The following is a 14,388-nucleotide window of genomic DNA, read 5'->3' as shown; positions in this document are numbered from 1 at the left end:
AAACTCTTGAATTGTAATTCCAGTTCTGACCTTAAGCGCTTCCTAGAAGGCTGTAATAGAACTCACAGTCACCAAACGAGAAACAAATATCTCCTAGAGCGAGTCAACAAAGCAGAAATGCAATGCAAATCAAGGGTTCCAAATTGTGGAGTGACCTCCCAAATGTAATTAAAAGCTGTACGTCTCCTAACCAGTCTAAAAGAGAGATTAAGAAATATTTACTTAATATCACGTAATTATTATCTTATAATCAATAACATATAACTAGTTTCATTCACATTTTCCCTTGTATTTAGTTATTTTGACTTACTCTTATCTTAAATTTTTATTTACCAAGATCTTTGTACTTTCTACATTTAATGTCATTGATTTTTTGCATTTCATTATAGTGTTTACTCTTGACCTGTATGATACTTGTTTATTTTTTAGTGCTAGCCTCAATAAACATAAATTATACTTTATTAATTTGTTATTTATGTTCCAGTTACTTTTCTAAATTATACCGCAGTATTTCCATTGTAATTAATGTAAATGAACTACTGTACTGTTGCCAGAACTACCGACTCCAAAGCGTAACAGTCAGTGTCTCTCATCTTTGACTACCTCCTGTTTATTGTATTCACCCGTTATGTTTCTTGAACTTTTTCAGTTGTTGTTTGCTTGCTTCTCACTTAATATTAACTGTTTACCCTACACACATTTCATCAATTTTTTTTTCTATATTATTTTAACTTTTGCGAGAAACGTTTAGGGTAATAGTGGCTTCAGTAGTTGGTGTAACTCCTGTCCCCACAATTATTCTTAACTCTTAATGTTCTTTTATACACATTCTTGTGAATAACAATTTAAAATTGTAAAATTTTATATATGAATTTAAAATTCGAAATGTGTTCTAAATCTCGTATTTGTCGTCCAGTGCACTCCAACACTCGCGTCTGTCGTCCACTGTTCTCCAACACTCGCGTCTGTCGTCCAGTGCTCTCCAACACTCGCATCTGTCGTCCAGTGTTCTCCAACACTCGCGTCTGTCGTCCAGTGCTCTCCATCACTCGCGTCTATCGTCCAGTGCTCTCCAACACTCGCATCTGTCGTCCAGTGTTCTCCAACACTCGCGTCTGTCGTCCAGTGCTCTCCAACACTCGCGTCTGTCGTCCAGTGCTCTCCATCACTCGCGTCTGTCGTCCAGTGTTCTCCAACACTCGCATCTGTCGTCCAGTGTTCTCCAACACTCGCATCTGTCGTCCAGTGTTCTCCAACACTCGCATCTGTCGTCCAGTGTTCTCCAACACTCGCGTCTGTCGTCCAGTGTTCTCCAACACTCGCGTCTGTCGTCCAGTGTTCTCCAACACTCGCATCTGTCGTCCAGTGTTCTCCAACACTCGCATCTGTCGTCCAGTGTTCTCCAACACTCGCATCTGTCGTCCAGTGTTCTCCAACACTCGCGTCTGTCGTCCAGTGTTCTCCAACACTCGCGTCTGTCGTCCAGTGCTCTCCAACACTCGTGTCTGTCGTCCAGTGCTCTCCAACACTCGCATCTGTCGTCCAGTGCTCTCCAACACTCGCATCTGTCGTTCAGTGCTCTCCAACACTCGTGTCTGTCGTCCAGTGCTCTCCAACACTCGCGTCTGTCGTCCAGTGCTCTCCAACACTCGTGTCTGTCGTCCAGTGCTCTCCAACACTCGCATCTGTCGTTCAGTGCTCTCCAACACTCGTGTCTGTCGTCCAGTGCTCTCCAACACTCGCGTCTGTCGTCCAGTGCTCTCCAACACTCGTGTCTGTCGTCCAGTGCTCTCCAACACTCGCATCTGTCGTCCAGTGCTCTCCAACACTCGCATCTGTCGTTCAGTGCTCTCCAACACTCGCATCTGTCGTTCAGTGCTCTCCATCCCTCATCACTCACGTCCGCATCATCGGGAAGGCCCCTGCTCTCTTTGTCTTGGCCGGAGAATCATGCCTCAACCGTATGATTGAATCGTACCTTGACCGTATGATTATATAACGAAATATTTATATTCTTATTCTTCCATTTCCTAACCATTATAATACTATCTGATACAAGTATTTCTTAAGAAGGAAATGAATCCAATATACTCACAATGGGGCAGCCGACTTGGTCGACGGAGGGTACTCCGGTCTGCAACAGGGAGGTGCTGCCGGAGGCCATAAGTGAGGTGCCCTCTATCATGCTCAGTACTGTGGACGATGGAACATGTTAGTGTGAGGGTGTATGTACTCACCTAATTGTGCTTGCTGGGCTTGAGCTTTGTTCTTTCGGCCCGCCTCTCAACTGTCAATCAATCAATTTTTTTTTCATACACACCCAGGAAGTAGCCCTTAACAGCTGTCAAACTCCCAGGTATCTATTTACTGCTAGGTAACAGGGGCATCTAGGTGAAAGAAACTCATTTTGCCCATTTTGTTTCTGCCATCATCGGGAATTGAACCTGGACCCTAGGATTATGAGTACAGAGTGCTGTCCACTCAGTTATCAGGCCCCCTTGTGTACTCACCTAGTTGTACTCACCTAGTTGTGTTTGCGGGGGTTGAGCTCTGGCTCTTTGGTCCCGCCTCTCAACCGTCAATCAACAGGTGTACAGATTCCTGAGCCTATCGGGCTCTATCATATCTACACTTGAAACTGTGTATGGAGCCAGCCTCCACCACATCACCCCCTAATGCATTCCATTTGTCAACCACTCTGACACTAAAAAAGTTCTTTCTAATATCTCTGTGGCTCATTTGGGCACTCAGTTTCCACCTGTGTCCCCTTGTGCGTGTTCCCCTTGTGTTAAATAGACTGTCTTTATCTACCTTATCAATTCCCTTCAGAATCTTGAATGTCGTGACCATGTCCCCCCTAACTCTTCTGTCTTCCAGCGAAGTGAGGTTTAATTCCCGTAGTCTCTCCTCGTAGCCCATACCTCTCAGCTCGGGTACTAGTCTGGTGGCAAACCTTTGAACCTTTTCCAGTTTAGTCTTATCCTTGACTAGATATGGACTCCATGCTGGGGCTGCATACTCCAGGATTGGCCTGACATATGTGGTATACAAAGTTCTGAAAGATTCCTTACACAAGTTTCTGAATGCCGTTCGTATGTTGGCCAGCCTGGCATATGCCGCTGATGTTATCCGCTTGATATGTGCTGCAGGAGACAGGTCTGGCGTGATATCAACCCCCTTTTGAAGTCTTTTTCCTTCTCTGACTCCTGAAGAATTTCCTCTCCCAGATGATACCTTGTATCTGGCCTCCTGCTCCCTACGCCTATCTTCATTACATTACATTTGGTTGGGTTAAACTCTAACAACCATTTGTTCGACCATTCCTTCAGCTTGTGTAGGTCTTCTTGAAGCCTCAAACAGTCCTCTTCTGTTTTAATCCTTCTCATAATTTTAGCATCGTCCGCAAACATTGAGAGAAATGAATCGATGCCCTCCGGGAGATCATTTACATATATCAGAAACAAGATAGGACCGAGTACAGACCCCTGTGGGACTCCACTGGTGACTTCACGCCAATCGGAGGTCTCACCCCTCACCGTAACTCTCTGCTTCCTATTGCTTAGATACTCCCTTATCCACTGGAGCACCTTAACAGCTACACCTGCCTGTCTCTCCAGCTTATGTACCAGCCTCTTATGCGGTACTGTGTCAAAGGCTTTCCGACAATCCAAGAAAATGCAGTCCGCCCAGCCCTCTCTTTCTTGCTTAATCTTTGTCACCTGATCGTAAAATTCTATCAAGCCTGTAAGGCAAGATTTACCCTCCCTGAACCCATGTTGGCGATTTGTCACGAAGTCCCTTCTCTCCTGATGTGTTACCAGGTTTTTTCTCACGATCTTCTATATTACCTTGCCTGGTATACAAGTCAAGGACACTGGCCTGTAGTTCAGTGCCTCTTGCCTGTCGCCCTTTTTGTATATTGGGACCACATTCGCCAAATTCCATATTTCTGGTAGGTCTCCCGTCTCCAGTGACTTACTATACACTATGGAGAGTGGAAAGCAAAGTGCCTCTGCACACTCTTTCAGTACCCATGGTGAGATCCCATCTGGACCAACAGCCTTTCTAACATCCAGATCCAGCAGGTGTCTCTTGACCTCCTCTCTCGTAATTTCGAACTCTTCCAAGGCCGCCTGGTTTACCTCCCTTTCTCCTAGCACAGTGACCTCACCTTGTTCTATTGTGAAGTGTGTGTGTGAGTGTGTGTGTGTGTGTGTGTGTGTCTGTGTGTGTGTGTGTGTGAGTGTGTGTGTGTGTGTGTGTGTCTGTGTGTGTGTGTGTGTGTGAGTGTGTGTGTGTGTGTGTGTGTGTGTGTGTGTACTCGCTTATTTGTGCTTGCAGGATCGAGCATTGACTCTTGGATCCCGCCTTTCCAGCTATAGGTTGTTTACAGCAATGACTCTTGTCCCATTTCCTTATCATACCTAGTTATAAAAGTATGAATAGTATTTCCTTCCACAACCTGTTCTCCAAGCGCATTCCATTTTTCCACTACTCTCACGCTAAAAGACCCTCACAGACAGCGGCCACTGGACCCTCACAGACAGAGGGCACTTGACCCTCACAGACAGAGTGCACTTGACCCTTCACAGACAGTGGCCACTGGACCCTCACAGACAGAGGGCACTTGACCCTCACAGACAGAGTGCACTGGACCCTAACAGACAGTGGCCACTGGACCCTCACAGACAGTGGCCACTGGACCCTCACAGACAGAGTGCACTGGACCCTAACAGACAGTGGCCACTGGACCCTCACAGACATAGGGCACTTGACCCTCACAGACAGAGTGCACTAGACCCTAACAGACAGTGGCCACTGGACCCTCACAGACATAGAGCACTGGACCCTCGCAGAGAGTAGCCACTGGACCCTCAAAGACAATGGCCACTGGACCCTAACAGACAGTGGCCATTGGACCCTAACAGACAGTGGGCTCTATACCCTTACAGACAGTGGGCACTGGACCCTCGCAGACAGTTGCCACTAGACCCTCACAGATAGTGGGCTCTATACCCTAACAGACAGTGGGCACTGGACCCTCGCAGATAGTTGCCACTAGACCCTCACAGACAGTGGGTACTGGACCCTCGCAGACAGTTGGCACTGGACCCTAACAGACAGTGGGCTCTATACCCTTACAGACAGTGGGCACTGGACCCTCGCAGACAGTTGCCACTAGACCCTCACAGACAGTGGGCACTGGACCCTCGTAGACAGTGGCCATTGGACCCTCACAGACAGTGGCCAATGGACCCTCAAATACAGTTACCACTGGACCCTTGCAGACAGTGGCCACTGGTCCTTCGCAGAAAGTGGCCACTGGACCCTCACAGACAGTGGGCACTGGACCCTCACAGACAGTGGGCACTGGACCCTCACAGATAGTGGGCACTGGACCATCGCAGAGAGTGGCCATTGGACCCTCACAGACAGTGGCCACTGGACCCTCACAGACAGTGGCCACTGGACCCTCACAGACAGTGGGCACTGGACCCTCACAGACAGTGGGCACTGGACCATCGCAGAAAGTGGCCACTGGACCCTCACAGACAGAGGGCACTGGACCCTCACAGACAGTGGCCATTGGGCCCTCACAGACAGTGGCCACTGGACCCTCACAGAGAGTGGCCACTGAACCCTCACAGATAGTGGCCACTGGACCTTCGCAGAGAGTGGCCACTGGACCCTCACAGACAGTGGCCACTGGACCCTCACAGAGAGTGGCCACTGGATCCTCACAGACATCAGCCACTGAACCCTCACAGATAGTGGCCACTGGACCCTCGCAGACAGTGGCCACTGGACCCTCACAGAAAGTGGCCATTGGAGCCTCACAGACAGTGGCCACTGGACCCTCACCGACAGTGACCACTGGACCATCACAGACAGTGGGCACTGGACCCTCAAGCATTGGGCACTGGATCCTCACAGACAGAGAGCACTGGACCCTCGCAGACAGTGACCACTGGACCCTCACAGACAGTGGCCATTGGACCCTCACAGACAGAGGGCACTGGACCCTCACAGACAGTGGCCATTGGGCCCTCACAGACAGTGGCCACTGGACCGTCGCTAACAATGGCCACTGGTCCCTCGCAGAAAGGGGCCACTGGACCCTCGCAGACAGTGGCCACTGGTCCCTCGCAGAAAGTGGCCACTGGACCCTCATAGACAGTGGGCACTGGACCCTGATAAACAGTGGGCACTGGACCCTCACAGACAGTTGGCACTGAACCCCTCCAGGCCGTAGGCACTGGACCCTAACAGACAGTGGGCACTGGACCCCTCCCGGCCGTAGGCACTGGACCCTAACAGACAGTGGGCACTGGACCCTCGCCGACAGTTGGCACTGGACCCAAACAGATAGTGGGCTCTATACCCTAACAGACAGTGGCCACTGAACCCTCACAGATAGTGGCCACTGGACCTTCGCAGACAGAGGCCACTGGACCCTCACAGACAGTGGCCACTGGACCCTCACAGAGAGTGGCCACTGGATCCTCACAGACATCAGCCACTGAACCCTCACAGATAGCGGCCACTGGACCCTCGCAGACAGTGGCAACTGGACCCTCACAGACAGTGGCCATTGGGGCCTCACAGACAGTGGGCACTGGACCCTCAAGCATTGGGCACTGGATCCTCACAGACAGAGAGCACTGGACCCTCGCAGACAGTGACCACTGGACCCTCACAGACAGTGGCCACTGGACCCTCACAGACAGTGGCCACTGGACCCTCACAGACAGTGGGCACTGGACCCTCACAGACAGTGGGCACTGGACCATCGCAGAAAGTGGCCACTGGACCCTCACAGACAGAGGGCACTGGACCCTCACAGACAGTGGCCATTGGGCCCTCACAGACAGTGGCCACTGGACCCTCACAGAGAGTGGCCACTGAACCCTCACAGATAGTGGCCACTGGACCTTCGCAGAGAGTGGCCACTGGACCCTCACAGACAGTGGCCACTGGACCCTCACAGAGAGTGGCCACTGGATCCTCACAGACATCAGCCACTGAACCCTCACAGATAGTGGCCACTGGACCCTCGCAGACAGTGGCCACTGGACCCTCACAGAAAGTGGCCATTGGAGCCTCACAGACAGTGGCCACTGGACCCTCACCGACAGTGACCACTGGACCATCACAGACAGTGGGCACTGGACCCTCAAGCATTGGGCACTGGATCCTCACAGACAGAGACCACTGGACCCTCGCAGACAGTGACCACTGGACCCTCACAGACAGTGGCCATTGGACCCTCACAGACAGAGGGCACTGGACCCTCACAGACAGTGGCCATTGGGCCCTCACAGACAGTGGCCACTGGACCGTCGCTAACAATGGCCACTGGTCCCTCGCAGAAAGGGGCCACTGGACCCTCGCAGACAGTGGCCACTGGTCCCTCGCAGAAAGTGGCCACTGGACCCTCATAGACAGTGGGCACTGGACCCTGATAAACAGTGGGCACTGGACCCTCACAGACAGTTGGCACTGAACCCCTCCAGGCCGTAGGCACTGGACCCTAACAGACAGTGGGCACTGGACCCCTCCCGGCCGTAGGCACTGGACCCTAACAGACAGTGGGCACTGGACCCTCGCCGACAGTTGGCACTGGACCCAAACAGATAGTGGGCTCTATACCCTAACAGACAGTGGCCACTGAACCCTCACAGATAGTGGCCACTGGACCTTCGCAGACAGTGGCCACTGGACCCTCACAGACAGTGGCCACTGGACCCTCACAGAGAGTGGCCACTGGATCCTCACAGACATCAGCCACTGAACCCTCACAGATAGCGGCCACTGGACCCTCGCAGACAGTGGCAACTGGACCCTCACAGACAGTGGCCATTGGGGCCTCACAGACAGTGGCCACTGGACCCTCACCGACAGTGACCACTGGACCATCACAGACAGTGGGCACTGGACCCTCAAGCATTGGGCACTGGATCCTCACAGACAGAGAGCACTGGACCCTCGCAGACAGTGACCACTGGACCCTCACAGACAGTGGCCACTGGACCCTCACAGACAGTGGGCACTGGACCCCCATAGACAGTTTCCACTGGACCCTCACAGACATAGGGCACTGGACCCTCACAGACAGCGGCCACTGGACCCTCACAAGCATAAGGCCCTGGACCCTCACAGACAGAGGGCACTGGACCCTTACAGATAGTAGCCACTGGATCCTCACAGAGAGTAGGCACTGGACCCTCAAAGAGAGTGGGCACTGGTCACTCTCAGACAGAGGGCACTGGGCCCTCACAGACAGTGGTCACTGGACCCTCACAGACAGTACCCACTGGACCTTCGCAGACAGTAGCCACTGGACCCTCACTGACAATGACCACTGGACCATCACAGACACTTTGCACTGGACCCTCACAGACAGTGGCCACTGGACCCTCATGGACAGTGGCCACTGGACCCTCAAAGAGAGTGGCCACTGGACCCTCACAGACAGAGGGCACTGGAACCTCGCAGACAGTGGGTACTAGACCTTCACAGACAGTGGGTACTGGACTCTCACAGACAGTGCGACACTGGACCCTCTCAGAGTGTGATGCCCGAGATACTCGCAGACAGTGGGCACTGGACCCTCACAGAGATCAGGCACTGGACCCTCACAGAGATCAGGCACTGAACCCTCACAGACAGTGGGCACTGCATGTACCCTCACAGACAGTGGGCACTGGAACCTTACAGACAGTGGGCACTGGACCCTCACAGACAGTGGCCACTGGACCCTCACAGACAGTGGCCACTGGATCTTCACAGGCAGTGGGTACTAGACCCTCACAGACAGTGGCCACTGGACCCTCACAGACAGTGGGAATTGACCCTCACAGACAGTGGGCACTGGACCCTCACAGACAGTGGGCACTGGACCCTCACAGACAGTGGGCACTTGACCCTCACAGACAGTGGGCACTGGACCCTCACAGACAGTAGGCACTGAACCCTCACAGACAGTGCGCACCGGACCCCCACAGACAGTGTGCACTGCACCCTCACAGACAGTGGGTACTGGACACTCACAGACAGAGGGCACTGGACCCTCACAGAGAGTGGGCACTGAACCCTCACAGACAGAGGGCACTAGACCCTCACAGACAGTGGGCACTGGATCCTCAAAGACAGTGGGCACTGGACCCTCACAGACAGTGGACACTGGACCCTCACAGAGCGTGATGGACGAGATCCTCGCAGACTGTGGGCACTGGACACTCACAGACAGAGGGCACTGGACTCTCGCAGACAGTGGGTATTGGACACTCACAGACAGTGGGGCAGTGGACCCTCACAGAAAGAGGGAACTGGACTCTCGCAGACAGTGGGCACTGGACCCTCACAGACAGTGGGCACTGGACCCTCAGAGACAGTGGGCACTGGACCCGCACAGACAGTGGGCACTTGATCCTCACAGACAGTAGGCACTGGACCCTCACAGACAGTGGGCACTGGACCCTCACAGACAGTGGGCACTGGACCCTCACAGACAGTGGGCACTGGACCCTCACAGACAGTAGGCACTGGACCCTCACAGACAGTAAGCACCGGACCCCCACAGATATTAGGCACTGGACCCTCACTGACAGTGGCCACTGGACCCTCACAGACAGTGGGCACTGGACGCCCACAGACAGTGGCCACTGGACCCTCGCAGACAGTGGGCACTGGACCCTCACAGACAGTGGCCACTGGACCCCTCACAGACAGAGGGCACTGGACCCTCGCAGACAGTAGCCACTGGACCCTCAAAGACAGTGGGCACTGGACCCTCGCAGACAGTGGGCACTGGACCCTCACAGACAGTGGCCACTGGACCCTCACAGACAGTGGCCACTGGACCCTCATAGACAGTGGCCACTAGACTCTCACAGACAGTGGCTACTGGACCCTCACAGACAGTAGGCACTAGTCCCTCGCAGACAGTGGGCATTAGACCCTCACAGAAAGTGGCCACTGGTCCCTCGCAGACAATGGACACTGGACCCTCACAGACAGTGGCCACTGGACCCTCGCAGACAGTGGGCACTGGACCCTTACAGACAGTGGGCACTGGACCCTCGAAGACAGTGGGCACTGGACCCTCACAGACAGTGGCCACTGGACCCTCGCTGACGGTGATCAATGGACCTTCACAGACAGTGGGCACTGGACCCTCGCAGACAGTGGGCACTGGACCCTAACAGACAGTGGCCACTGGACCCTCACAGACAGTGGGCACTGGACCCTCACAAACAATGGGCACTGGACCCTCACAAACAGTGGCCACTGGACCCTCCTAGAGGGTGGCCATTGGACCCTCACAGACAGTAGGGCACTGGACCCTCCTAGAGGGTGGCCATTGGACCCTCACAGACAGTAGGGCACTGGACCTTCACAGACAGTGGGCACTGGAAACCGCTCAGACAGTTGGCACTTACCCTCACAGACAGAGGGCACTGGACTATCAGAGAGTGGCACTGGACCCTCCCAGACAGTGGCGACGGGACCCTTACAGACAGTGGGCTCTGGACCCACACAGAAAGAGGGCACTGGACCATCAGACAGAGGGTACTGGACCCTCGCAGACAGTGGCTACTGGACCCTCGCAGACAGTGGCCACTGGACCCTCACAGACAGTGGCCACTGAACCCTCACAGACAGTGGCCACTGGACCCTTACAGACAGTGGGCTCTGGACCCTCACAGAAAGAGGGAACTGAACTCTCGCAGACAGTGGGCACTGGACCCTCACAGACAGTGGGTACTGGACACTCACAGACAGAGGGCACTGGACCCTCACAGAGAGTGGGCACTGAACCCTCACAGACAGAGGGCACTAGACCCTCACAGACAGTGGGCACTGGATCCTCAAAGACAGTGGGCACTGGACCCTCACAGACAGTGGACACTGGACCCTCACAGAGCGTGATGGACGAGATCCTCGCAGACTGTGGGCACTGGACACTCACAGACAGAGGGCACTGGACTCTCGCAGACAGTGGGTATTGGACACTCACAGACAGTGGGGCAGTGGACCCTCACAGAAAGAGGGAACTGGACTCTCGCAGACAGTGGGCACTGGACCCTCACAGACAGTGGGCACTGGACCCTCAGAGACAGTGGGCACTGGACCCGCACAGACAGTGGGCACTTGATCCTCACAGACAGTAGGCACTGGACCCTCACAGACAGTGGGCACTGGACCCTCACAGACAGTGGGCACTGGACCCTCACAGACAGTGGGCACTGGACCCTCACAGACAGTAGGCACTGGACCCTCACAGACAGTAAGCACCGGACCCCCACAGATATTAGGCACTGGACCCTCACTGGCAGTGGCCACTGGACCCTCACAGACAGTGGGCACTGGACGCCCACAGACAGTGGCCACTGGACCCTCGCAGACAGTGGGCACTGGACCCTCACAGACAGTGGCCACTGGACCCCTCACAGACAGAGGGCACTGGACCCTCGCAGACAGTAGCCACTGGACCCTCAAAGACAGTGGGCACTGGACCCTCGCAGACAGTGGGCACTGGACCCTCACAGACAGTGGCCACTGGACCCTCACAGACAGTGGCCACTGGACCCTCATAGACAGTAGCCACTAGACTCTCACAGACAGTGGCTACTGGACCCTCACAGACAGTAGGCACTAGTCCCTCGCAGACAGTGGGCATTAGACCCTCACAGAAAGTGGCCACTGGTCCCTCGCAGACAATGGACACTGGACCCTCACAGACAGTGGCCACTGGACCCTCGCAGACAGTGGGCACTGGACCCTTACAGACAGTGGGCACTGGACCCTCGAAGACAGTGGGCACTGGACCCTCACAGACAGTGGCCACTGGACCCTCGCTGACGGTGATCAATGGACCTTCACAGACAGTGGGCACTGGACCCTCGCAGACAGTGGGCACTGGACCCTAACAGACAGTGGCCACTGGACCCTCACAGACAGTGGGCACTGGACCCTCACAAACAATGGGCACTGGACCCTCACAAACAGTGGCCACTGGACCCTCCTAGAGGGTGGCCATTGGACCCTCACAGACAGTAGGGCACTGGACCCTCCTAGAGGGTGGCCATTGGACCTTCACAGACAGTAGGGCACTGGACCTTCACAGACAGTGGGCACTGGAAACCGCTCAGACAGTTGGCACTTACCCTCACAGACAGAGGGCACTGGACTATCAGAGAGTGGCACTGGACCCTCGCAGACAGTGGCGACGGGACCCTTACAGACAGTGGGCTCTGGACCCACACAGAAAGAGGGCACTGGACCATCAGACAGAGGGTACTGGACCCTCGCAGACAGTGGCTACTGGACCCTCGCAGACAGTGGCCACTGGACCCTCACAGACAGTGGCCACTGAACCCTCACAGACAGTGGCCACTGGACCCTTACAGACAGTGGGCTCTGGACCCTCACAGAAAGAGGGAACTGAACTCTCGCAGACAGTGGGCACTGGACCCTCACAGACAGTGGGCACTGGACCCTCACAGACAGTGGGCACTTGATCCTCACAGACAGTGGGCACTGGACCCTCACAGACATTGGGCACTGGACCCTTACAGACAGTGGGCACTGGACCCTCACAGACAGTAGGCACTGGACCCTCACAGACAGTAAGCACCAGATCCTCACAGACATTGGGTACTGGACCCTCACAGACAGTGGGTACTGGACCCTCACTGTCAGTGGGCACTGGACCCTCACAGACTGTGGATACTGGACCCATACAGACAGTGGGCACTGGACCCTCACAGACAGTGGGTACTGGACCATCACAGACAGAGGGCAATGGACCCTCACAGACAGTGAGCACTGAATCCTCACAGACAGTGGCCAGTGGATCTTCACGGGCAGTGGGTACTAGACCCTCACAGACAGTGGCAACTGGACCCTCACTGACAGTGGCTACTGGACCCTCACAGACAGTGGCCACTGGACCCTCACAGACTGTGGGCACAGGACCCTCACAGACAGTGTTCACTGGACCCTCACAGACAGTGGGCACTGCACTCTCACAGACAGAGGGCATTGGACCATCAGACATTGGGCACTGGACCCTCACAGACAGTGGGCACTGGATCCTCACAGAGAGTGGGCACTGGTCACTCACAGACAGAGGGCACTGGACCATCACAGACAGTGTACACTGGACCCTCACAGACAGAGGCCACTGGACCCTCATGGACAGTGGCCACTGGACCCTCAAAGAGAGTGGCCACTGGACCCTCACAGACAGAGGGCACTGGACCCTCACAGACAGAGGGCACTAGGCTCTCACAGACAGTGGGTACTGGACCCTCGAAGACCGTGGCCACTGGACCCTCACAGACAGAGGGCACTGCATGTACCCTCACTGACAGTGGGCACTGGACCCTTACAGACAGTGGGCACTGGACTCTCACAGACAGTGGGCACTGGACCCTCACAGACAGTGGGCACTGGACTCTCACAGACAGTGGGCACTGGACTCTCACAGACAGTGGGCACTGGACCATCACAGACAGTGGGCACTGGACTCTCACAGACAGTGGGCACTGGACCCTCACAGACAGTGGGCACTGGACCCTCACAGACAGTGGGCACTGGACCCTCACAGACAGTGGGCACTGGACCCTTACAGACAGTGGGCACTAGACCCTCACAGACAGTGGGTACTGGACTCTCACAGACAGTGCGACACTGGACCCTCACAGACAGTGGGCACTGGACTCTCACAGACAGTGGGCACTGGACCACCACAGACGGTGGCCACTGGACCCGCACATACAGTGGGCACTGGACCCTCACAGACAGAGGGCACTGGACCCTAACAGAGAGTGGGCACTGAACCCTCACAGATGGTGGCCACTGGACCCTCACAGACAGAGGGCATTAGACCCTCACAGGCAGTGGGCACTGGACCCTCAAAGACAGTGGGCACTGGACCCTCACAGACAGAGGCCACTGGACCCTCATGGACAGTGGCCACTGGACCCTCAAAGAGAGTAGCCACTGGACCCTCACAGACAGAGGGCACTGGACCCTCACAGACAGAGGGCACTAGGCTCTCACAGACAGTGGGTACTGGACCCTCGAAGACAGTGGCCACTGGACCCTCACAGACAGAGGGCACTGCATGTACCCTCACTGACAGTGGGCACTGGACCCTTACAGACAGTGGGCACTGGACTCTCACAGACAGTGGGCACTGGACCCTCACAGACAGTGGGCACTGGACTCTCACAGACAGTGGGCACTGGACTCTCACAGACAGTGGGCACTGGACCCTCACAGACAGTGGGCACTGGACACTGACAGAAAGAGGGAACTGGACTCTCGCAGACAGTGGGCACTGGACCCTCACAGACAGTGGGCACTGGACTCTCACAG

At 55.1% G+C, this 14,388-nt stretch overlaps 1 protein-coding gene across 1 annotated transcript in view; it reads right to left on the bottom strand.

Moving 5' to 3' along the window:
* LOC123760677 (polycystin family receptor for egg jelly) overlaps positions 1 to 14,388 on the bottom strand; it is a 467,012-nt gene that overhangs the window by 386,166 nt on the left and 66,458 nt on the right. Inside the window, 1 exon segment of the mRNA XM_069328534.1 lies at positions 2,096 to 2,193. Within this exon segment, the coding sequence (XP_069184635.1) occupies positions 2,096 to 2,193 (98 nt within the window).

Source organism: Procambarus clarkii, chromosome 21, assembly GCF_040958095.1.
Source record: "Procambarus clarkii isolate CNS0578487 chromosome 21, FALCON_Pclarkii_2.0, whole genome shotgun sequence".
Taxonomy (NCBI): Eukaryota; Metazoa; Arthropoda; class Malacostraca; order Decapoda; family Cambaridae; genus Procambarus; species Procambarus clarkii.
Note: the sequence above shows the minus strand (reverse complement) of the source record. Positions and strands in the feature narration are given on the sequence as shown.